General features: G+C 41.4%; 2 protein-coding genes across 6 annotated transcripts in view; one reads left to right on the forward strand and one right to left on the reverse strand.

Moving 5' to 3' along the window:
• Dap3 (death associated protein 3) overlaps window positions 1-1993 on the reverse strand; it is a 28270-nt gene extending 26277 nt beyond the window's left edge. Inside the window, exon 1 of one of the 5 annotated variants that reach the window (XM_050166345.1) lies at window positions 1911-1993. Coding sequence is in view for 1 of the 5 variants with exons in the window: in XM_050166342.1 (XP_050022299.1) it covers window positions 672-674 (3 nt within the window). In the remaining 4 variants the exon portion in view is untranslated. Of the gene's footprint in view, window positions 1-506; window positions 648-671; window positions 976-1626; window positions 1879-1910 lie in introns of those variants that run through there. The other 4 variants (XM_050166344.1, XM_050166343.1, XM_050166342.1 and 1 more) reach the window with 4 other exon arrangements.
• Ash1l (ASH1 like histone lysine methyltransferase) overlaps window positions 1085-25477 on the forward strand; it is a 150692-nt gene continuing 126299 nt past the window's right edge. Inside the window, exons 1-2 of the mRNA XM_050166355.1 lie at window positions 1085-1182; window positions 20219-20738. Coding sequence (XP_050022312.1) covers window positions 20319-20738 — 420 coding nt within the window. The 5' untranslated portion in view covers window positions 1085-1182; window positions 20219-20318. The remainder of the gene's footprint in view (window positions 1183-20218; window positions 20739-25477) is intronic.

Raw genomic sequence — 25477 nt, forward strand, 5'->3', positions numbered from 1 at the left:
TTTTCCCGTGCCTCGGAGCTAATTCTACTTTATATATATTATCTCATTAATTCATACTGCAACCCTGGAGGCATATTTTGGGGTTAGCTAACTTTTCCGCCCAGTAACTTAGAAAAATAACTCGAAGGCCACAAAAGATCAAGTCCAGAAACAAATTCCAAGTGTATGGTTTCTACAGTCTCAACACGGGTCCGAACAATCTTTCACAGGAGTCGTATGAGATATCCTACATATCATATATTTACATTTCTATTCATAACAGCAGCAAAATTAAAGTTATGAAGTAGCAACGAAAAGAATTTTTATGGCTGGGGCTCACAACATGAGGAACTGTATTGAAGGGTCGCAGCATTAGGAAGGTTGAGAACCCTGCTCTTACATCAGGTTTCCAGCTGAAAACCGAGTGTGTGTAATCTTTGAGAAGTGTGCAAAGAGCACACAAACACCGTTGAGGCTAGGCACCCTTTTGAACTCTTACGTTAAATTGCGTTAACATAAAAACAGACCTTCCGCGCTAGTTCTTTCTCCCAGGTCCGCAGCCCTGGGTCGAGAGGATGCCCCCCTCTTGAGGGTCGCTAACTCCGCTGGCCTCACTCCTAACCTCGGGGCGGTTCGGATACACGCTCCTTTCCCTCCATCACCGCATCCCCTGTGCGGCTCAGTCCCCTCACCATCGAGTCTAGCACCAGGACTCCCGCTGCGGTGCCCGGCTCACAGTGCCAGCAGCCTGATCCGAGGTTCCCGTCCGGCGACTGTGAAGCCAACTCCGGGCGTGTGGCAGGAAGCTACCCAGCGCGCAGTCGCCACGGCTCCAACCACAGCCCAGCGGAGGGGCACCGCGCCGCCCGCTCTGCGGCCGGAAGCGGGCAGCAAGCCTCGGCGCGGCGGCGGCCCGTCCCAGGAGGTCGGTGCCCAGGTCTCTTCGCTCGCTACGCCAGCGAGTCCCGTCGCCGTGGCAAGCCGCACCCGCCGTGGCCAGGCCTCTTCTCCCTTGCCCCGGCAGCGCGCGCAATGGAACGTCCCGCGGGGGGGATTGTGGGAGGCGCACGCTCGAGGGGTGGGGGCGAAGGCGGCGGCGGCCGTGGCTGCCGTTGGTAGCCGTGGGGGCGGGGAAGGGAGGGAGGCGAGCCGAGGAGGAGAAGGAGGAGGAGGCGGAGGAGGATCGGGCTCGCGCCGCCGTAGGTACGCGTGAGGGCTGAGCGGGCACCGGGAGCGCGCGAGCGGGCGCCCCGGAGCGAGCGCGTCGGTGTTGCCGGCTCGGGGCGGCGGGAGGCGGCGGCTGGAGGGCGCAGGTCGCGCCCAGTCCAGACACACTCGGAAGCTTGCCGGCGGGCGTGCGCGCTGCGCGTCCGGAGACGGGTGAGGGGGGGGGGGACGGCGGGGAGAGCGCGCGGAGGGAGGAGTGGGAGGCGGGGAGGGGGGCACAAGGCGCCCTTCGCTCGCTCGCTCCCTCCCTCCCTAGAGCCGCCGCCGCCGCCGCCGCCGCCGCTCCCGCCGCCATTTTGGGTTCGCTTTGCGGAGGGGGAGACGATCCCGGTCTCGGTTGCCGGACCCGCCTTCCCTCGGTTTCCCCTTCCCGACCTACGCCTTTGGCTTCTCCTCTGGCGTTTCCGCCGGCCCGCTTACCCGCTGGCCGCCTCCTGACAGCGGGAGGGTTACGGCGTGGACCCGGAGAAGCCGAGGCGCCAGGCTGCCACCTCCTCTTCCCACTTGCCAGCGCTCGGCGCTCTCGGCCTCGCACGGTGAGTAGTGCTGTGCGAGCAGGCCTTTGAAGGCCCAAGTACTCTCTCTCTCTCTCTCTCTCTCTCTTTGGCTGCCCGGGATCCACTGTCACCTCCCGGACCTGGACCTCCGGGAGAGCGGGGTGCGGATGGGGGAGGGGAGAGGAGGGAAAGGGATCCTGAGCTTACCGGGAAGTCCCTCTAGGCGGGGTGGCGGGGTGTCCCTGACCGGCGGGCGCTTCTTTTGGGGGAGGGGGACGGGGAAAGTAAGTGAGTGGAGGCGGAGTCGGCTGTGCCCCTGACAGGTTAGTTTTGTAGTAGGCCTGATTGGAGCATCTCCCAAGATCCAGTTTATGTCTGTCTGTTTAAGGGACAGAAGTGGCCAGGGAGATGATCTTCAGAGGGTAGTTTACCTGTATGAGACTGGTGTTCTCTAAAGGCGGAACTATGTGCAGACATGACATACTGATCTGTTAATAAGTTTAATAAATAAATGTCATTGGTTACTTTGTACTTTGGAAAGAAATGTTTTTGGTCTTCAAGACCAGACGGTCTGTTGGTTATAGCTGCTGTGTTTATGTGTGTGTGTGCAAAGATGGAAAGTGCTCAGGAGGTGACTGCATTTGTGGAAGTGCAGTGGAGTTCCCTTTTAAAAACAAATGCTGGGACGTGTCCTCGAGGTCGATAGTGTACACGTACTTTTGCCTACTAGATAATACAGCAAGCTTGCGAGGACCAGGGAGGGAGGAAACTTGACGTAGCTTGTGTTTTTGAATAGTCAGTTGTGTAAATATGAAAGCCCAGAACATCACCCTCAGAGTGATCAGGCCGAGAATAAGGCCATGTGGATCTATAGTAGTGCTTATGTTAGCATAAGGTTTTTATACTCAGAATGCTTTCAGTTTCTCTGTAATCCTAGAGCTCTGAAAATGATAGGAAAGTAGGAATTTGGGGCGTGAAGAGGTACTCTTCCAAGGTCACATGTTAAATTAGTGGCAAAGTTGGGACTACAAGATATTTTGATTATTAGCTTAGTAATGTATTGCCCATATCATAGTGCCTCAGGAGATTGTTATTGGCAAATATAAGTGTATCTGGAAAGGAGGCATATGGTTAGATTATGCTTGTGAGAGCCTAAAGTGCCAAACGTGTGGAATATATACTGTTCTTCCTGTCTGACCTATCAAATAGGTATTTTAACTGTTTTGTGTTCACACAGCAAGCAGAGCCTTTCTGATAATTTAGTGTGTATGTTTGATAACTGAAATGCTTTCACAGCCTAATTTGTACTTGTGTGGCTGTTGTTTGTTGTTGGTTGGGTTTTTTTTGGGGAGGGTGCATCTGTTTGATTAAACCCAAGGCATTAAACCTGCTAGCAAGCTTTCTACCACTGAGCCACACTGCCATCTGGGCAGTTTAGCTTTATATCTACAAGAGAAAGGATCTTCTTTGTCTCAATGAACAACAACATAATTATTGGATACTTAATAATCGATCCCTGTCTTGGGATAAGAATAACCGCGATCTGTTGATTAGCTTGTGTAATAGCTTGGGGTGCATATGAGGGGAGTTGTCAGCCTATTGAGAGAACAAGTGAATCCATGTGGAATTGAAACCATGAAACCTTCATTAAAAGCCTATTCAGTCTGAGTGTGGTGGCTCACACCTGTAATCCCAGCATTCTGGAAGCTGAGGCAGGAAGATCATGCGTTCGAACCCAGCCTCTGCTTCATAGTAAGTTTAAAGTCAGCCTGGGTTACAAGAGACCTTATCTTAGAAAACAAGACAAGGGGCTGGAGAGATGGCTTAGCGGTTAAGAGCATATACTTGTTCTTCCAGAGGACCCAAGTTCAGTTCCCAGCACCTACTTCAGGTGGCTCACAACCACCTATAGCTCCAGCTCTTTTAATGTCTGCATATAGCCCTGGTGTGCACGCACATGCGCGCACACACACATCTTTAAAAAAAATTTTAATGCCCATTTAATTTAGAAGGAATTTTGGTTGCTCACTTTACTGTAGAAGGATACAAGAGTGCCTTCACCCAGCAGGATGGTGTGTTGTGACTGACTTTATCTTAACATTTTCCTTTTGTCGTCTTTTTGAAACAGGGTTAGCTCTCTGTAGCTCAAACTGGCTGGCCTCAAATTTGAGGATTGTAATCTTCCTGCCACAGCCTTCTGGGGATTACAGGCATGAGCCAACTTGCCTGGCTTCTTTGGCAGTTTCTTTTGGCATTTATGAGTAAACTGTTTTTGGAATCTGAATTATTGATATGTGCCTTTTGGATATTGGAACTTCTTGGCTGGACTATAGGAATTCTTCGAAAGGCTAATTTTGTAGTAAGGATCCCCTCTATGAATATGAAGAAAGAATCTTTGAACTAATTCAAGTCTTATTATTAGTTTGTTTCTTAATCTAGATTAATGGTGCTTAGATTGTTTTATATATATAATTTACACATGAATTATGTATATACTTTTGATTTTTCTGAGTCAGTATCTTACTGTGTGGCCCTTTCTGTCCTGAAACTCGATGTGTAGACCAGGCTGACCTCAAACTCACAGAGATCCACCTGTCTCTGCCTCCCGAGTGCTGAGATTAAAGGCGTGCGCCACCGCTTCACCCATCTAGTATGTGTTTACTTTGAGGAACTTAAGTTGTAATGAGATAGAACCGGTATTTGCTCTGATCTTGAGACACCCAGTTTCCACATGAATTTTGTTTTTGAGTGTGACCATCAGGAGAACTTTAGGGTCAGGGTTTAAATTTGCCCTCAAGACAGGCTTCGTGCATTTAGAGAAAACTAGACAGGAAGATTATGAGTTCAAGGCCAGCCTGGCCTGTGTAGTGAGTTCTAAGCCAACTTAGGTGGTAGAGTGAGGTGTTCTCAATAAAACCAAAAGAAAAAAAGGATTTGTCTGCTCAAAATGTATTTCTGTAGTTGGTAGACAACTGTGAGTTCTGTTTGTTTGGCTTGTTTTGCAACACCTTTATAGTCTCATTGTTTGTTGAGACTGATAATTCAAAGTTCTTTTCCCCCCATTCTTTTTTGTTTGTTTAGTTTCGTTATTTTCGTTAGTTTAGTTTGTATGTTTCATTACTTCTACATGAAGAGCACTTATGATGAATAATACGTAGTCTCTGCTGTTCTAGAGATTTTATTCCAGTTGAATTTATGACTTGCATAATGTTGATGACTCTCCAGACTAGAAGGAGAAATTGAAATTTGCAACTTAATTGCAAAGGGTTTTAATAGCATTTATTATTTTAATTAAAGTTTTATTTTTATGTGTGGGTGGGTGTGCTTGCCATGGTACATAAGGATGTCCGAAGTCAACTCTGTGGAGTTGTCGTCTCCTCCATCTTTGCATAGTTTGGGATCAGGTCGGGTGCAGGCTTTTGAAACAAATGTGTTTACTCAATTATATTGCTATTCTTAGGAAGCTATAAAACTGTGTATTGTATATAAGGTTATATATTTAAAAGTGTTTTCAGTGGCTGAGGGAAATAGCTTGTCTATTAAGGGCACTTCCTGGTCTTGCAAAAGACCAGGTTTGGTTCTCAGTACTCATGGCGCTACACAACTGCCCTTAACTGTAGCTTCAGGGAACTCAGCACTTTCTTCTGGCCTCTGCCAGCTCTTGGATGAATGTGGGGCACATAAACTCATCTAGGTGCACACACATGTATGAAAAGTAATGTTTTTTGTTTTTGTTTTTAAATGCCTTCATGCTGGGTGTGGTGGAGCATGCCTTTAATCCCAGTATTTGGGGAGGCAGCAGCAGGTGAATCTTGAGTTCAAAGGCAGCTTTGTCTGCCTAGTGTAGGAGTGTAGTAAGACCAGAATATAGTGAGACTGTGTCTTAAAAAAAAAAAAAGAAACCACATGCATCTGATGTAAGAAAGCAAACATTGTGGTATGTTTGTTACCAGGCCTGGCATGCTCTGGTTTTTTGATCCCAGGATGGCATTACTATATTTTTCTGGTATAAAAAGGTCTTGATGCCATTTTGGGGTGTATATAAAGGCAAAAATACTTTTGGATGTAAAATTGAGAAATCATTTGTTGACTATCTGTGAAATTAAAAATAATTAGAGGACTTTTAAAGGAACAGGATTCAGAAAGACTTATTTTGGAGAAGGCATTTTAACAGAGTAGACTGTAGGATCTTAGGGAAAGTATTTTGTCTGTTTTTAGATTTGTGTTATTTTATGTATATGAATGCTTAGCCTGTATATATGCATGTAGACTGTGTGTGTTGTGACGTCCATGAGATGAGAAGAGGGCCTTGGATCCGGATTGGTTACTCTGTGATTGCTGAGAAGGAACCAGAGTCCTCTGCAAGAGCAACAAGTGCTCTAACAAGTGTTGGACTAGCTCTCCATCCAGTCTCTTACTTTGTATTGGAATGGCCTTTGTAAAGCTATGCGGAAGGAAGAGCTATGTATTTGTGAAAAGTTTGATATTTTCTCCAATGCCTAATGGGTGTGTCCGTGGTGTTATTTCATCCATTTTATATGCTGTGTGTGTGTGTGTGTGTTTATACGTGCTTTGCCCCTTATATATTTCAGATACTTCAAAATTAATCTTGGAGGAAGCAGTATCCTGGGATTCACTGTGTAGCTCAGATTAGCCTCAAATTTATGCAAGTCGTCTAGCTTTTGCTTCCTAGGTCCTGGAATTAAGAGACCTGAGCCACCACGAGCTACACAGGAGGATCACTTAAGCTTACCTTGAGTTTGAGGTCAACCTAGGCAGCATCAGCATATCGAGATCTTATCTCAAAAACAAAATAAATACTTAAAATCACACACACACACAAATGGTTCAAGTTTCTTAAGGTGCAGTAATGAGAAAGGACCCAGACAAGACCCTGTTTCAAACAAAGCAAAGCAAAACAAAACAGTAATAGAAAAGGATCGTGTCCTGTTTTTACATTGTGTCTTACACAGTACATAGCAGAACTTCCAAATATCTTGCAGGGTATTGGCTTTACAGTATCAGCAGTTCCATTGGCTTTATTCTAAGTGTTTAGGTGGAAGCTGCCACTTGTTGGGCTTTTTCTCAGGGGTGGTGTGTGGAGAGAGAGGGGAGAGGGAGGGAGGGAGAAAGGGAGGGAAAGGGGGGAAGGGGGAGAGAGAGGGGGGAAGGGGGAGAGAGAGAGAAAGAGAGAGATAAGAGAGAAGCTAGAAAAGGGTGAAGAGGGTTATCAGATCCCCCTGGAGTTGGAGTTAAAGATTGCTGGCATCTAAACTGTGGTCCTCTACAAGAGCAGCAAGTGCTCTTTACTGCTGAGCTCTCTCCATCCCCAGTCTGAGTATTTTAAAGGCACCTTAGAGCTTTAATGTGATCTTGTGTAAGGTCTCCTGTGTCACCTTCCACAGAAAAGGGCAGTGTTCATTGTAGTAGCTTATAATTTTGTTTTGACTTATGCTGCTAGTTCTTATAATTGTTCTCAGAGTAGCTATTATTTGTTTGTTTCTTTATGTGGACACATGTATATGAGCGCATGTATCTGTGTGTTCTGGTGTGTGGAAGTCCAAGGACAACTTCAAGTATCATTCCTTCTCAGTCGCTGTCTATCTTGTCTTTCAAAGAGGGTCTTACTAGCCTGGCCTCAGCTAGTAGTAGATGAGGCTGACTGGCTAGCTGGTAGCTCCAGGAACCCACTAGCTCTTGCCATATATCCCTAACACTGAGGTCACAAGCAGACCCCACACCTGGCAGTTTTTACACTGGTACTGGGGTCAGACACAGGGTTTCATGCTTGCAAAGTAAGCGCTTTATCAACTGAGCTACTTTCCACTCCTGTTTCTCTTTCTTTGTATGAAGGTATTAGCCTCTCTACTTATTGGTCATCTTGGTACTTACCAATGTTATATCCCATGTTTTAGATTTGTTTATTTTGTAGATAGGGTCTCATGTAACTGGGGTTGGCCTGAAACTTAGAACTCCTGATCTTCCAAGTGCTGGAATTATAGGCATGTGCCACCATGCTTGCCTCAGAAATCTTTTTCCCCCTCCCTCCCTCTTGTTCTTTTGTTGTTGTTTTTCAAAACAGGGTTTGTCTGTGTAATAGCCTTAACTGTCCCAGAACCCACTCCATAGACCAAGCTGTTCTTCAACTCACAGAGATCTGCCTGCCTCTACCTCCTGAGTGGTGCGATTAAAGGTAGGCGCCACCACACTAGAATATTTTTTAATTTTAAGAAAAGTTTTATGTGTATGGATGTTTTACTTGTGTGTAGTCCTTATTACTTGTATATTGTGTGCCCGTGTAAGCCAGAAGTATTGTCCAATCCCCTGGAATTGCAGTTAGAGATAACTCCATAGTACTTGTGGGTACTGGGGAATTGAACTCAAGTCCTTGGGAAGAGCAGCCAGTGCTCTTATCTACAGCCATCTCTCCTGCCCTCTACTCTTTCATCCTTATATTGAAAATCATTCTCCATAGATAGGTTATTATAACTCTTAAATATTCTATCTGATGATAGTTGGAATTAAATCAATTATTCCAGTTACTTTTATTTTGTCAATAGGGAATTCTCTACCATCTAAGAAAAAAACTGAGGTGAATAGAAATTCACGTGACTGCTCTTAGATGTTTGCTGATTAATCAGAAAAGCGTGTCAGCTTTATCACATTCGCAAGTGACAAATAGTATGTTGATACTTTTTTTATTGTTTTAGTCATACTGACAAGATGTTAAAAACCATTTTCTAGTGGAATCCAATTACACAGAAAAATGAGTTGGCATTGGAGACATTGAATGAGAGCTGAATAGTTCAGTAGTTCAGTCTTAAGGCAACTTGCTATTTACAAGAATGAAACACATTGTTTTGATTTTGAAAATCTGATTGTGAGCACTATGTATGGGTACTTGGGGAGTTGGTACTTTTGGTTTTGTTACCTACCTTACAACCATGGTAAACAAAAGCAAGAAAATGAAAGTGAATGCTTGCCCTTGAGTGAGAAGATGTTTCAGAAAACTGACATTTTATCCTTAAAGTAGAATTTATTCATTTGCCTAAATTTATTTATTTGGGTCTCATTCTTAGTTCAGACTTGCCTATTTAACTTACGTTTTGTCTTAAACTTGATCCTTCAGCCTCAACCTCTGGAATGCTGGGATTATCATCATACTTAGCCTAGTTTTTGTTTTTTTAAGACGGGATCTTGCCATTTTGCTCAGGGGGTCTGGTGTTCCTGACCTCAAGTGATTGTTAAATATACTTTCCCACTAAAATGGCTGGCAGTTATGCTATAGTGGAGATGATTGCCAGTTCCACCAACAGTTAATATTTCATCGTTTTCTTTCTTTATAAGAATTTAGTGTGTATTTTTGTGTGCATGCTCACACACATGTGGAATTCAGAGGACAACTTTCAGAAGTCTGTTCTCTTAAAGTGTTATCAGGCTTAGTTAGCTTCAAGGGCCTTTATTTACCCTCTGAGCCATCTTCATAACTGTGGTTTCTATCTTCTGTTCATAGCGCATGTTTAGTTCCATAGTAAATAAGGCATGAGTTGTTGACTTAATCTTTGGCTCTGCATTTTATTCTTTTTTCTGTATTTTATACCTAGTCTCAGTTTTGTTTGTTTTAAGGAGGACAGTGTATCAATTCTAAATTAGTTTTGTTTTGGCTTCTTAGTGTAAATGGTGGACTTCCTAATTCATTTCTGCTGAAAGTGAAAACTCTAGAGTTTAAATATTTCCTGACTAAGCCCAATATGGCAAATGCAAGAAATTTAAAATATTGTCTTTGAAAAGAAGAAATGAATAATTGATATTTGAAAAATAGGTCTCAAAGGGCTTGAGTCAATCATATAGAATAACCACTGGGTGAATATTAGTATATGTTTTCAGAGAAGATCCAACTAAGTGATAACAGGTTGGGAGGTTAATGTTTAGATGCAGAAAAAGATAAATAATAATGAACAATTGCTTTTTTGAAGAAACTTAAGCTATTTATGTGTATATATGTTTAATTTTAAGGAAGAAAATCAAGTAATTATAGAACAAGGTAAAGCTTTTGTTCACATTAGCAAGTATTTCTTAGATGCACCTTCTATGAGTTAAAAATAATTTTTAAAGTCAGTTCATTGTGCTAGGTTTAAGGGCACACGCCTCTAATCCCAGCACTTGGGAGGCAGGGGTAGGCAGATCTTCTAGTTTGAAGCCAGCTTGGTCTACTGAGTTCCAGGACAGCCAGAGCTACAGCATGATAGCCTCCCCCCCCCCCGAAAAAAAGCCAGTTAATTGTTAGATCATGTCATATACAATTTCAAAGCTTACATTGTTGATTTATTACTGTTAAAAAAAAAAGCCATAAGTGGGAACTGAAGAGATGGCTTAGTGCTTATGAGTACTTACTGCTCTTTCAGAGGACCAAGGTTAGATTCCCAGTCATCCCTGTCATCATCCCCCTCCCCGCCCCCAACATGGCAACTCACCATTCCAGGCATCAGACACTCTCTTCTGACCTCTTCATGTGCTGTACACAGATGGTGCCTAGACATGCATGAAGAAAAAGCACACATGCATATAATTAAAGTAAATCTTTAAAAAAAAAAACTAAAAAGTTACTGGGTGTTATGGCACAGGCCTTTGGGAGGCACAAGCAAACAGATCTTTGTGAGTTCAAAGCCAGAGTTCCAGACCTTCCATATCTGTATAGAGAGCCTGTCTCAAATCAAATAAAAACTAAGATGTGCGTGTGTGTGTCAGAAAAGTGACTCAGTGGTTAAGAGCTCATAGTGCCGTAGCAGAGGAGCTGCATTTGATTGCTAGCACCCACATTGGACATCTCACAACCATCTCCAGTCCAGGTCATTTGATGCCTTCTTTTGGACTGCATAGATACCTGCTCTCACGCACACATATAATTTAAGATAAAGTGGATCTTTAAACACAAACAGCAAATATGGACTGGTGGAATGGCTCGGACAGTTAATGTGCTTACCACCTAGCTGAAGGATCTATCTCATGGTGACAGGAGAGAACTAGCTCCTTCAGTGTCCTCTGGTATCCATATGCATGATGTTGCATGTGCATGCCCACCCCTGCACCATAAATGAAATGTAATCCTAACAAGCATTGTTGCACAAGACTGCCGAGTTACTCAAAAGTTTTTTTCTCAATGAGCTGCAGAGATGATTGGTTGTGATTCACAACTGTCTATAACTTCTGTTCTAGGGAATCTGTCTCCCTTAGTTTTTCTTTCTCCTCACAGATAGTCTTTTCTGATTGATTCTTACTGTGTACACCTGACTAGCCTGGGGACTGGCTATATAGACTGGGCTAGTCTTTAACTTGTACCAGTCCTCCTGCTTCTGTTATTAGAACTGTATACTGCCATGTCTGAGACACTCCAGGTATTTAATTCTTTTCCTCTCTCTCCACGTTGGACCACGTGTATGTGAGAAACAACTGAGAAACAGGTTAACAAAACAGGGTCGCTTCTGTACAGCTAAGAACTATGTTTATTTTACTTGCTTGTGTCATCTTTGAGAAAAGTTATACATTTTCCATCTTGCTCTCCTACCAACACTTTCAGTGTTAGAGGTTGAGCCCTCAGGTCTTTGGTTATACTTAGGCAAGTACTTTAAAGTTAAAATTATTAAATTTTTATTTTATAAATATGGGTACTTGGCTTGCATGTATGTCTGTGAATCACATGAGTGTCTGGTTCCTGGAGGCTGGGAGAGAATGTTGGATGATCCCCTGGAATTGGGGTTCAGATATTTGTGAGCTGCCAGATGGGTACTTGTATGGTCCTCTAGAAGAGAAGCCAGTACTCATCTCTCCTAGCCTATTTGTTTTAAAGGACATAAAAAAATGCATCTAACTTTGTTTTCTCCCAAGTGAATAACCACTTAGGTCAACATGCAAAGAAATTACCCGTTTGCAATATGGAATCTACTAATTGAAAAGGACTTGTACAGGAGTAATACTTACCTCATTGTGTGTGTGTGTGTGTGTGTGTTTTGCATGTATATGAGGATGTGAAGGCCAAAGGAGGAAGCAACGTATCTTTTAGCCTATCTTATTCACTTGAGACAGGGTCTCCCACTGAACCAGAAGCTTGTCGTTTCAGCTAGACTGCCTGGCCAGTGAGCCCTAATATCTGCCCGTCTCTCTTCATCCTAGTGTTGAAGTACAGATAGCCATGTCTGGCTTTTACATTCAAACTCAAATCTTGGTGCCTGCAGCAATTGCTCTTATTCACTGAGCTATGTCCCTGCTCCTGTATTCTGCTATGAAAAAGTTATTTTACATATATTGAGTATTTTGCTTGCATGTATGTGTGTGCCTAGTGTTCATGGAGATCAGAAAAGGGGGTCTTATCCCCGAATTGGAGTTCAGATGGTTGTGAGCCACCATGTCAGTGCTGGGAACTGAAAACCCAATTCCTCTGCAAGACCAACAATTGCTGAGGAATCTTCTAGTACCCCTCAAACCTTTAGTTGAATTTATTTATATTTACTTTGAGACAGGGTCTCCATTTGTAGCTCTTGCTGGCTTGGATCTCTGTGAGATCTGCCTTCCTTTGCCTCCTGAGTCCTGGGATTAAAGGTGTGCACTACCATATAGGCCTTTCATATTCTGCTTCTGTACAAAGTGGGAAAAGACTTCCTTCCATGAAGTACTTAAGTTTGATCCATCAGATTTTTTTTAAATAACATTGAGCCTAGGGGTAAAGAAAAGACAATTTTTTTCCTTCAAGAATTTTACAGTTAAGAGTCCTGTTAACTAACGTGTTACAGTACAGCATGGTCCTTTTGTCCAAGGTGGGGAGAGGAAAGGTATTACCCTGTGGGAAGTGTCAGGCATGATGGTACACAAGTCTAATCCTAATACCCAGGGGCAGGCAGGAGGATCAATGCAAATTAACTGAAATGTACAAATGAATGGCTTTTAATACAGCCACATGGTTATATGACTGCTTAGTCACTATATATAATATTATTTAAAAATATTTCATCACAGCATCTATTAGCAGTCCTTCCCTATCTCACATATTCTCCCTTTGCTCTAGCAGTAACTACAAATTTCTTTTCTATATATCTGCCTGGATTTTTGTCGTCACCCCCTAACCCCCAAAGCAACAACAAGTGGAGTTTCTCTGTGTAGCCCTGGCTGTCCTGGAACTCACTCTGTGAACCAGGCTGGCCTCAAACTCAGAGATCCACCTGCCTCTGCCTCCTGAGTGCCGTGAATTCAAGACATGGGCTACCATGCCTGGCATATCTGCCTGTTTTAGTTTCACTGGTACAAGGTGTCGTGTAGCTCAGGGTGACCCTGAACTCCTCATCTTCATACCTACTTCTGCCTCCCAAGTGTTGATATTGAATTGCTGTCATGTACAGATATTGTCTTGCATTTTTTAAAGGTTTATTTACTTATTTATTATGTATACAGTATTCTGTCTTGTGTATGACTGCAGGCCAGAAGAGGGCACCAGACCCCATTACAGATGGTTGTGAGCCACCATGTGGTTGCTGGGAATTGAACTCAGGACCTTTGGAAGAGCAGGCAATGCTCTTAACCTCTGAGCCATCTCTCCAGCCCCATTGTCTTGCATTTTTATTACGTGTGTGTATGCGTGAGAGATGAACATTGTCAGAGTCATTTCTCTCCTTTCATTGTATGGGTCCAGAGGATAGAACTTTAAAATTACTTTCAAAATATATTTCCTTTATTTTTATATGTATGAGTGTTTGCTTGCATGTATGTGTGCATGTGGAGCTGGAAGAGGCCATTAGATCCCCTGGAACTGAAATTAGAGATGGTTGTGAACCATCATGTGGGTGCTGGGACCCAAACCTGGATCCTCTCTGCAAGAGCAACAACTGCTTTTAATCACTGAGTCATCTCTCCAGTTCTCTTTTTTCCTCCCTTGGGCACAGTATCTCACCATGTTGTGCTGGCTGATCTAGGACTTAGAACTTGCTTAATGCTAGACCAAGTCATTCTGGAACTCAGTGACCCTCCTGCCTCTGCTCTATAGATGTTGGTATTGTAGGCAGACTCTACCCATCTGATAAAGCTGCTCTAAACATTTGTGTGTGTGTGTGTGTGTCTATTTTCATTTGTCTTGGGTATGTATCTAAGAGTGAAATTGTCAGGGTCATATGGCAATTGCTTAACCTTTGAAGAACTACCAAACACTCCCAACACCATTTTACATTGCTTTTGTCAGTGAGTGAGGGTTTCAGTTCTTCCACAGAAAACTTTTATAGAAATGGAATATTAGAGGACAGCAAGATTGCTGAGTGGGTAAGGATGCTTGTCACCAAGCCTGATTCCCTGCATTTGATTCCTAGTGCTTTTGATTGATTGGGAGCAGAAGTAATCTGGGCAGAGATTGGAAGAAAGTGCCACACAAAGAGTAAGTATATGTTCTGATGGAAGGAAAAAGATATGTAGAACACAAATACCATAGGTGTTACCAGAATTTGTTTTTTTTTTTTTTTTTTTTGGTTGTTTGTTGACTCTTGCTCTATTACCAGCACAGTGAGAAACATTGAGTCTCCATATAGAAGAGCAGTTACAACCAAAATAAGCACTGATGATCTGTAAAGTGCCATCCTGTGCACTTTTCAACAAGCACACGAGTGCTGACAACAGCCCGTGCTTGCACAGGAAAATTTAAAAGTGTCCTGGATCTGATTTTGAGCTTGTACATGCTCCCTCTACACAGTGTGTAATAAAAATACTCTACCGCGCTGCTGAGCATATTATTAGTTACATTTGGGGTTGAGAGCTTTTATATCTGAAAGATTTCTTTTTAGTTTATTTAACTTTATTTTATATGCATTGGCCCTGAAACGTGTCCAATCCCCCTGAACTGGAGTTATAGACAGCTGTGAGCTGCCATGTGGATGCTGGGAATTGAACCCTGGTTCTCTGGAAGAGCAGCCAGTGCTCCTAACCCTTAAGCCATCTCTCCTGCTCATAATAAAACCACTGAGCTATCTCTCCAGCCCTCACCCTGAAAGGAGAGTTCAAAAAAGTATAGTTTTAAGTATACAAATGGCATTTTCTAGACCTTTTTTTTCCCCCCTTTGGCTATAATTTAAACCTAAAGGGAAAACAAGGTAGATAGGCCAATGTAACATGAGGGCCTGCTTGCTGGGGTTTCTGTCTTGCCCAGTTCCCACAGCCTGTACGCCCCAAAGAAAATCACACAGAGGTCTAATAAGTTATAAACTGATTGGCCCATTAGCCTAGGCTTCTTATTAACTCTTGTAACTTATATTAACCCATTATTCTTATCTATGTTAGCCACATGGCTCAGTACCTTTTTCGGTGGGGCAGGTCACATCTTCCTTCTTCAGTGTCTGAACAGGACTGCAGAAAGAGCTTCCTTCTTCCCAGAATACTCTGTTCTCATTGCCCTATCTCTACTTCCTGTCTGGTTGTCCCACCTATACTTCTTGCCTGGCTACTGGCCAATCAGCATTTATTTAAAACATAATTGACAGAATACAGAATTATCGTGCACCAGGTCAAGAAATTAGAAGTCTTTTCTGTGTTCTAGGCAAAAAAAAAAAAAAAAAGTTTTTAAACATCGGTAGTAGTGGAATTGAAAACGATGAGGTATAATCAGCCAGTTATTGGTGAATTTTGGTGTTAGATTAGGTTGAAAGTTGGGGATAGCTAAAAAATTCAGGATGATTGCCAGGTTTCTGACTTGAGCAGCTGGTGGTAATACAGTTACAGAGATTGAATACAGTTAAAGAGATCAAAGGAGGAATGGGCTTTGCAAAAATATTGAACAGGCTCTGTTGAGTCTGCATTTTAAAAGTCATATACCGTGTAATTTAATACTCAGATAGAATTTAAAGTAGAAAAGTGCTCCAAGGGCTACCAATATTCAGAGAGCTGGTAGACCCAAGTCAAACCAGCAAGTGAGACTTAGAATTTACTACTAGAGAAGTAAGAGGAAAGCTTAGCATCCTAGAAGTTTGTAGATGTTGGTAGCGTGTCATTGTTTCCTTCTTCTCTGTCACATCATTTGTTTTCTGTTGACATAATTGCATATAGACTGATTATTTCAGTATGTGCACATTGTATAATGATGAAAACAGGGTGTCAACTGTCATCTATTACTCGCCTTATTTTGGGGTTGAATTTTGGTGAGCTAGTGAGATAGACTTGGTGGTACATGCCTTTAATTCTGGCATCCTGGAAGCTGAGACAGAGGCAGGTGAATCTCTGTGAGTTCAAGGTCAATATACATAGCAAGTTCCAGGGCAGCTAAGGACACACAGTGAGATTCTGGTTTTTTCAGTTTTGTTTCTTTTTATGTAGGCTTGTGAGATGGCTTGCTACGAATCTGAGTATGATTTCTGGGACCTACAGAACTAATTCCCTAAAGTTGTCTTCCACCCTACACAGACACAAACTCTCAAAGGAATAAGGTAGAAAGAGGGAAAGAGACAGACCCACACACCTTTGTGTATACATTGCACATATACAAAAAGATAAATGAAATAAAAATTAAAACTTCTCATTTTATTGACTACCAGATAATACTGCAGTATGTATTTCAGGGAGTTTCAACTTTTTTGGGTTTGTTTGATAAAATTAATAAGCATAGTCATTGCCATTTGATAACGAATTTTATTTATTTGTTTTTAAAATTTTTATTATTGTCTGCATACTTGAGAGGTTAAGTGCTCAGTTATAGTTCTCATGGGTTCTATGATTTTCTGTTCTTTCAGAGATCCTTGTTCCAGAGATCAAACTCAGGTCATCTGTCTTGAGTATTAGCTGCCTTTTTTACACGCTGAGCCATCTTTATTGGCCCAGATTTGAATGTTCTGCAGTATATCAAATTATTAAAAACACTACTACTTTTGACAGACAGAGCAAAGTAATTCTCATATAGTAGTTATTGAAGTAGTGAGAAATGACTGCATGTTTTGAGAATGAAACTGACATTTGTTGATGGAATGCATATAGAAAGATTGAGAGAAGGGAGTCAGGAATGATCGCAAATTATTAGGCAAGTTGTTGTAAATGAAATGTTTTGCCGAGTATGGTTGTGCACAACTCCTAATACAAATACTCTGGAGGCAGGGGCAGTCAGTCTCTGGAGGTCAAGGCCAGTCTGGTTTACACAGTGAGTTTCAGGACAGCCAGGGCTACGCAAAGAATCTCTACCTCTAAATATCAGAGGTGTGCAGTGAGGGGAGAGGGAGAAAGAAAGAAAGAGAGAGAGGTGTCTTCTCTTTGAGACTAAAGGGATGGAGAGATGGCACAGTGGTTGAGAGTATGGGCTGCTCTTCCAGAGTACCCACATTTGATTACCAGCACCCACATAATGGCTCACACTGTATGTAACTCCAGTTCCAGGGGACCACCTTCTGGCCTCTCTGGGCACCAGGCATGCATGTGGTACACAGACATACATACTTATAACATATAAAGTTTTTTTTTAAATTTAATCAGTGGGTTTTTTGTTTGGGTTTTGGTTGAGGCAGGGTTCCTCTCTGCATAGCCCTGGCTATCCAGGAACTCATTATTTAAACCAGGCTGGCCTCAATCTCTACCTGCCTCTGTTCTGAGTATTGGGATTAAAGGTGTGCACCACCACTGCCTAGCTAAATAATGGTGGTTTTTAAGGTACAGTTTTACACTGTAACTTTATTTAGGCTTGCCTTCAGCTCATTGTATAGTCCAGGCTGGACTCAAATTTACAGCATCTTTCTGTTTCCATCTCTTCTCATCTTCTATCTCTTTTCAGACTCTGTTCAAGAAATGGAAGGCAAAGTTTTCCTATATGTTTCTCAAACGTAATCAAAATACTTCTTCCTCAGGAGTTTGACACTTATAATGTTCTGCCTGGCTTACACCTGTCTCCTTCCTTAAGTATAGGATTATTCATCTAACTTGCTGTATCCTGTATCCTAGTAAATTGTATTGACCATCTACAAGAATTTTAAAGAGGAAGCTGGAGAGGTGAATAAATGGTTAGAACACTGCAGCTCTTGTGTAGGACCAGAGTTCAGTTCTCAGCACCTATGTGAAAGTAGGTTCCAGTGGATCTCATGTTGTCTTCTGGCCTCTACAGGCATTCCCACACATGTGGGTGTTTACACACACTTAGACCAACAGAGACACATAAATTTAAAAATCATGTACTATGTGCATATTGAGTTTTAAAGTCTTCGTTCATTTGTATCTGCATTTTAATGTTGACAAAGGGAATAATTGCAGTCACTAGTTTTGTTTAATGAAGTCTACAGAAGAAAACACAAATTTATCATAAACTGGGTGTGGTTTATACCTTTAATCTTGGCACTGGAGAGATGGAACCATAAAGATTGCATTGAGTTTAAGGCTATCCTAGGCTTCAAGGTTTCTGACAACAAAAAACAAGTAAGTTCCTTAGTGAAAGTGACCTGTCAGTAATGGTGACATTGGAGGTGGAAACAGGAAGATTGTTACAGATTGCAGGTCATTTAGGACTACATTGTGAGTAGGGAGACATTATTTCAAGAAATAAAGTCAAACTTCTCATAAAAATAAGATCAAATTGTCTTAAGGGTAATATGGGTAATCATTGTTAATTCTACAATGTAGCAACTTAAATATTTTTACTTGACAAATATATTTTTATTGAGCACTGTATATTTTTAAAATATATACTAATGTAGCAATTTTAAATTTGTTAATTGCCTTTATCAAGTTCAAAACAAAGACAACTTAGTAACATTAAGTTTTCCATATGTGTTTGGTTAAAGCAATGCTCTGTGTGTACAGTGTATGTTATGCATCTATTTCTAGAAGTTTGCTTGGTACACTTAAATGTTTCACAGGTACCTAAAGTTCAATACACTTATTATTGAACTATTTCTTTGAAATACTTATTTATTTTATGTGTTATTGGTGTTTTGCGTGCTTGCATGTTTGTGCACTAGGATTATCCAGATCCTTAAGAGCCAGTTTGTAACGAGACAGTTTGTAAGCAGTTTCTGTTGTCTTCCCAGTTTCATTTTGTGCTCCTTCTCCCTCAGTCATCTTCATCATTAGGGAATTTTCACATACATACTGTTTACTTTGGTAACATCTTTTTCTTGTTCCTTTACATAATATGCCATAATAACTAACACTTTTTTTTATTACACTTTTACATTATAACTGTATTTATATGATAAGTTGTTTCCTTTCTAAGTTAAAGTTTGTGATGCAGTATTTGTTTGACTGGTAACTATATCTTACTGTGTCATACGGTTCTCAAGATAATTTTGAGGCCCTCAGAAAATATTTGTTAAACTAATAATGGGATATATTAAGAATAATGAATTAGGGCTGGGGAGATGGGTGAGTGTTTGGTGCACAAGCATGAGGACTTGAGGTCCTATCCCTAGCACTTACAGAAGCTGAGCTGTAATTCCTGGGGTGGGAGAGGGGCGGGGACGGGTGGATCTTTTCAGTTCATTGGCCAGTTAGCCTAGCTAGATTGGTGAGTGTGAGGTTCTATGAGAAGCTCTAACTCAAAATAAGGGGAAGCAGTGAGGTAGCTCAGCAGATCAAGGCTCCCTGTCTCTCCGTCTATAATCCTGACAGTTTTTAAAATGAAATGTTTGAAACCAACATAAAGCCAGTAAAATAATTCTTTATTTTTTTTAATAAAAATGGGATTTGTTAAAAATGTAGAAAATATATTTCTTTAAAATTAAAGTCTTGTGACAGGCATAATGGTGCTCATTTTTAATTCTAGCATTCTGGAGACTGAGGAAGGAGGAGTTTGAGGTTTACAGGCAGACCCTGTCTTAGAGGGGGGTGAAAAAAGGAGAATCGGATTCAAAATACACAGTTATTTCTGTGTTGTATTTGTATTTGGACATCAGTAGCAGAAGCTTCTTAGCTTGTTTATAATGATTTTTATGTTTTGTTTTGGCTTCTTCTAGACAAGATTTCTCTGTGTAGCCCTCCATCATGCTAGTCTTAAAGACTTGCATCACTTTAACAGCTACAATCTCAAGACAGGTGTTCACATGTCATCTTAGCACTTGGAGGCTGGAAGCAGCAGGGTCAGATTAAGATCCTCTTCATTACCAAGTACAAGGCCAAGTCTGGGCTACATGAGATTCTTTGTCAAAAAGCAAGATGCACACATACACACAGATACATACACAAACAAGTACACTGAAGAGAGAGATCTCCCTGTGACTGGCTTCATACTTTATATCCTCTTGTCTTGGCCCCTTAAGTGCTGTGATCTAGGAATATGCTTCCATGCTCTGCTGGAGTGGTGATTCTTAAAGCCTGATTTGTGCCACAGTATTATAGCTTGTTCACATCTACAGAACAAGAAAAATTCGAAATTTTTAAGTGAATTCACAAGTAAATAATGTGTATATATTCTAAACTACGTTTTGATTTAACAGATTTTTTGGTGCTTATCCTGTTGTCCTTATTGCTCCTTTATTAATTATTGTTTATTTTCTGATAAATTTTTGTTATGATCTATCCTGCAGGGAAAGAGATGCTGGTCGCAAGTTTTGGAAAACCGTATTTTTTTATGGAACAGTGTTCTGTAAAAGTTTTATAAGATTCCTTGGCAATAACACACTTGTGATGGACTCTAGGAATACTGCTATGTTAGGATTGGGTTCTGATTCCGAAGGATTTTCAAGGAAGAGTCCTTCTACCATCAATACTGGCACTCTGGCCAGCAAGAGAGAAGTAGAAATAGAGAGTAACACGAAAGAAGAAGAGGATCCGCGCAAGCGGAATCGAGAAAGGAACAGTGAAGTAGGAAAAGATGATGGTTTGACTGATGCACAGCAACAGTTTTCAGTGAAAGAAACAAACTTCTCAGAGGGAAACTTAAAATTGAAAATTGGCCTTCAGGCTAAGAGAACTAAAAAGCCTCCAAAAAACTTGGAGAACTATGTGTGTCGGCCTGCCATAAAAACAACCATCAAGCACTCAAGAAAAGCACTTAAAAGTGGGAAGATGACAGATGAGAAGAGTGACCACTGCCCTTCAAAATGGGTGAGTGAACTTTCCAACTGCACATGGTCATTGTCAGTGCTTGGATTTCTCTATCAATCTTTGTTTGCACTACTCTTTAGCTATTTCTAAATAGGCCATAAAGGATGGTAAAGTATAACAACATAATTGTGTCTATATTTAAATTTTTGTGTGTATGAATGTGTCTAGTGAATGCCATTTCATGCATCTAAAGGTCAGAGGACAACTTTGGTGTCAGTTTTTTCCATCTTCACATGGTTTCTAGGGATTGAACTCGGGGCAGGCTTTCAAGACAAGTGTACTTAGCGGCTGAGCCGTCTTACAGGTACAAATGTCTGGTTGTCCCTGGATTTTTACTTGTAAAATTATGACATGATAAATGGAGCTAATTTGTGTAAACCAGATCAGATTGTTGCTCCCAGTGTAACAATGGGGAAAAAAATTGGCGATTATATTTAAGACATATAGATTTGAATCTTGTCTTTCTATTTCCAATAACGAAAGAATGAAAATATTAATAACAAATAAATTGAGGCTCAGATAAAACAAATTATCATAGCACCTCTCCTTTAACATGGCTGAAGGATGTGATTTACCTACAGCAGGAGAGCGTTTGTGAAGTGACAGTTGTTGTACAGGGTGTTGATGTTGCTGTTTCTCCTAAGGTCCACTGCTTCTGTGGAAACCTGTGCAGATCCTGACTCAGAGTAACAAACAGAAAACCAAACATAATGATTAATTATTCTTCTTTAAAAACATGGATTTAATGTGGGCTTGGTAGCAAGGGTAATGCATCCCTTGCTTCAAGTATTTGGGAGGCAGCAGCAGGTGGATCTTTGAGTTTGAGGCCAGCTTGGTCTACATGGGGAGTTCCAGACCAATCAGCTACATAGTGAGACATTGTCTCAAAATAAATAATTTGAGGTACATTGGTGTTTTGCTTGCATATCTCTTTTCAATGTACTCATACCTGGTTTCATAAAGGTCAGATTAAGGTCAGGAATTGCCTAGAATTGAAATTAACCAGCTATGAGCCTCCATGTGAATACTGGGAACTAAACTCTGGTCCAGTGGAAGAACAGTCTGCTCTCTTAACTACTGAGCCATTGTCCAGGCCCATGACTGATTTTTCTTAACTTTGCTCTGTCTAATAACAGTAGCAATCTGTGCGACAGTCTTTTGACCAGAAGTTTTAGTTACATTATTTAGTATCGGTGTATATATATATATATACAATGTGTGTCCTCTACAGGATCAAGAGTATACATTAGTATTAAGGGTGGAGCTAGACAGAATTGGCCTACCACTTTATCTGTATTATCAGTGTATGAAATGACTTGACTCTTATTTTTTTTCTCCGTGATCTGTGATGTTTTACCTGCATGTATGTCTGTGCACCATGCATGTAGTGCTCACAGAAGCCAGAAGAGGCCATCAGAACCTCCTTAGACATACTGTAACCCCATGTGAGTTCTAAGAATCCAACCTGGGTCTTTGGTCTAGCAGCTGAGCCATCTCTCTAGCAACACCCCCCTCCCCTGTTTTCCTTTTTTTATTTGTTTTTGCTTTTGTTAAAGAGAGTCTTTGCTGTGTAGCTCAGGTGTCCTGAAGTGTGCTCTTCTAGCTTAGACAGCTGGGTGCTTGGAGTGCAGACATGCTTCTATCCCTAACTTGTCATTAATTCTTTATTATTTTAAAAAAAATTATCTAAAAGTCTATGAGTGTATGTGGTGTATGTACATGCATGTGTACAGGTAGATTGGTGTGCAGAGACCAAAGTTATGCATCAAATGTTTACTACTGTTTATGTCATTCCTTGGAAACGGGGTTGTTCGCTGACTCCAGAGCTAAGCTGGCATCAGAAAGGCCCCTGAATCTTCCTGTCTCCACCCATGACCATGCCCAGCTGTGTGTGTATTTGCTGGGAATTAGAACTCAAATCTTCATGTTTGCAAACAAAGCACTCTTAGCCTCTGAGCCATCTCCCCAGTACCTAATTCTCTTTTTTGTGTGATAGTCTTCTATATGTCTCAGGCTGACCTAGAATTTATATTTCTCCTCCCCAAGCCTCACAGGTGCTAAGACGATGGGAATGTGCAGCACCACACCTATCTTATTATCAATATTATTATTTTTTTTTTATTTTATTTAGGAGAGGGGGTGTATCCTGCAGTGACTATACAGATTCAAGAACAACTTTGTGAGTTGGTTCTCTCAGTCAACTATGGGTCCTGGAAATCAAACTCAGATCATCAGGCTTGCTTGTCAAGGCACCTTTTACTGAGCCATCTTGTTAGCCCTTATTACCCATAAGTCTTTACTCCGAAGTTTGTGCTTTTCCATGTTTTCAGGATCTTTGCTGCAGGTTCTTTGCAGGATTGCTATGGCATCCAAAAGTGTGAGTGTGTTAAGACAGGGTCTCTTGCAGTTGGTCTAGCAGTTTGCTATATAGCTAAGTTTTACCTTGAACTCTTGACCCTGCGCCTTGGGTTGTGTTTACTTGAGTAGGCCACTTGGTTTGACCAGAACTTTTTTGGTTCTTGTTTGAGTTGTTTCCAGCTGAAAGTTTCACTGTGTCACTCTGGCTGACCGGGAACTTACTATATAGACCTTCCTGGCCCCAAACTCAAAGAGACCTATCTGCGTCTGCCTCCAGAGTGCTGGGATTAAAAGCATGGCCTTTTATTTATTAGTACTGGGTTTTGAACCCAGAGGTTCGCCTCCCCTTTACCACTAAGTTGAGCTCTCCAGCCTTCTATTCCCAGCTGGGCATGTGAACTGTTGACCTTTCCTCAGAGGGGAGTTGGGATTGTAAGCAATTCTGCATTGATTGCACATGGCCCTAGGAATCAGGGGGAGGTTAGAGTATGTAGGCTGGAGAAGACTAGAAGAGTGCTCCATCTGTGTATCATCCTTGCTAGGTACAGACTTCCCAGTGTTGCTTCTTTGGAGTCACCATCCCCTGTAAGTAAGCTCAGTAAACTAATAAGGGGGATCTTTGTTTTGTATTGAGACCTTAGCAGGAGGGGAGTAGGTGTTCTTGCAACAAATACTAGCCCGTCATTGTTCCTGAATATACTGTCATCATTTAAACTTACCTATTTCTGAATCACCATTTAGGAAGTTGGCTTGATAATACCATGGTGATATAATGATAATACTGTGGGTAGAAAAGTAAGTCCTGAAGCAAAGTGAAGAAATTTTTGTATTTAATATATTTTTAGGGTTACATTTGCTAGAATAGTCATACTACATTAAGATCATGCAGTGTTTAGGGATGGAGAGATGGATTAGCCCTTCTAAAGGATCTGTGTTCTATTCCCAGCACCTACATGGCAACTCAAAGCCATCTGCAACTCTGCTTCCAGAGTATCACATACCTTGCTCTGGCTTCCATGGGCACCTAAATCAATATGGTACAAAAGCACCCATACACATAAAACAAGAATGTAAAAATTAAAAAAAGATGTTGTTTAGAACCAGATTGATGAAAAGAATCTTCCAGGAAAGCAAACGATGCATCATTTTTATATCTTCTAGAAATTTGTATATATAAACACCTACATGTCTCCTACATACATATTCTTCTCCATTTAAAAATATAAATGCCATATTGATAATATTGTTTTATATACTGTTGTTCTTTATGTAATCCTGGCTTGCCTGGAGCTTACTAGGTAGACTAGCATGCCTCTGCCTACCTAGTGCTTTTTTAACTTAGCTAATTCTGAAGATTTTTCCTAAATAGCAGGAGTGACATAGCTTCTTGAAATGTGGGTTTAAATTTCTTTCAGTTTGTATTTTTCTAATTTATATTTATTGTGTGTTTGCATGCATATGCATGCCATAGTATGTATGTGATATCGGAGTGTAAATTGTGGGTATGGGCTCTAGGGCTCAAACTCTGGTTCTCAGGCTTGCTGGCAAGCACCTTTACCCCAAGAGCCATCTTGCCAACCTTTAGTTGGTTAGTTTTCTTTAGATATTATTTTGTCAGTTTCCATGCAGAAATGTATGGTTTTCAATTCATAACTCATTTTGGATGTAGTTTAGTTGGTAAAGTGCTTATGTAACAGGTATGAGGCCTATATGTAATCCCTAGCATTGGGTAAAAAATTTGTAAATTTGTATCCATGCTAACCTCAAACTCAAGATCCTCTTGCCTTGGCGATCTTGGTGCTGGGATTGTAGGCACTGTAAGCATGTGTCACTCTGCCCAGCATAAATCTTTACTTGTGATGTCTGGATTTTGATACATCATTTGAAAAACTTCCATTTATCGAAAAAATTTTTTACTTATACTTTAGCAGCTTCATATCTATATAGAATATATTATCACATCCATCTCCAACTCTACCTTCCACTTCAACACATGCTCTATCTACTTTTATTCCTCTTTCTTCTTCTGCTTTAAGTGTGTGTGTGCCTATGAGTGTAGGTGTCCATGCTGGACAGAGGTGTAGGATCTCCCTGAAGCTGGAGTTAAAGGTGGTTGTGCCCACACATGTGAGTCCTTGGACTTTAACTTACATCTTCTGCCAAAAGCCGGTATGTGTTCTTAACTGGAGAGACGTTTCCCTGTGGCCACCAATCCCTGTTTTAGTGGGTCTGTGATTGGTGTATAGGAAGGCAGACTGTTGATTTGTGGGGCCTTGGGTGGGGGGATTTGATTTAGTATCCTGCCATTTTGCTTAAAGTGTTTATCAGTTCTTGTGAGTTTTCTAAGGCTTTGGGGACTCGGGTATAGAGTCCTGTCATCT

This window comes from Alexandromys fortis, unplaced genomic scaffold (assembly GCF_014885135.2).
Source record: "Alexandromys fortis isolate MF-2015 unplaced genomic scaffold, M_Fortis_MF-2015_v1.1 scaffold_152, whole genome shotgun sequence".
Lineage (NCBI taxonomy): Eukaryota > Metazoa > Chordata > Mammalia > Rodentia > Cricetidae > Alexandromys > Alexandromys fortis.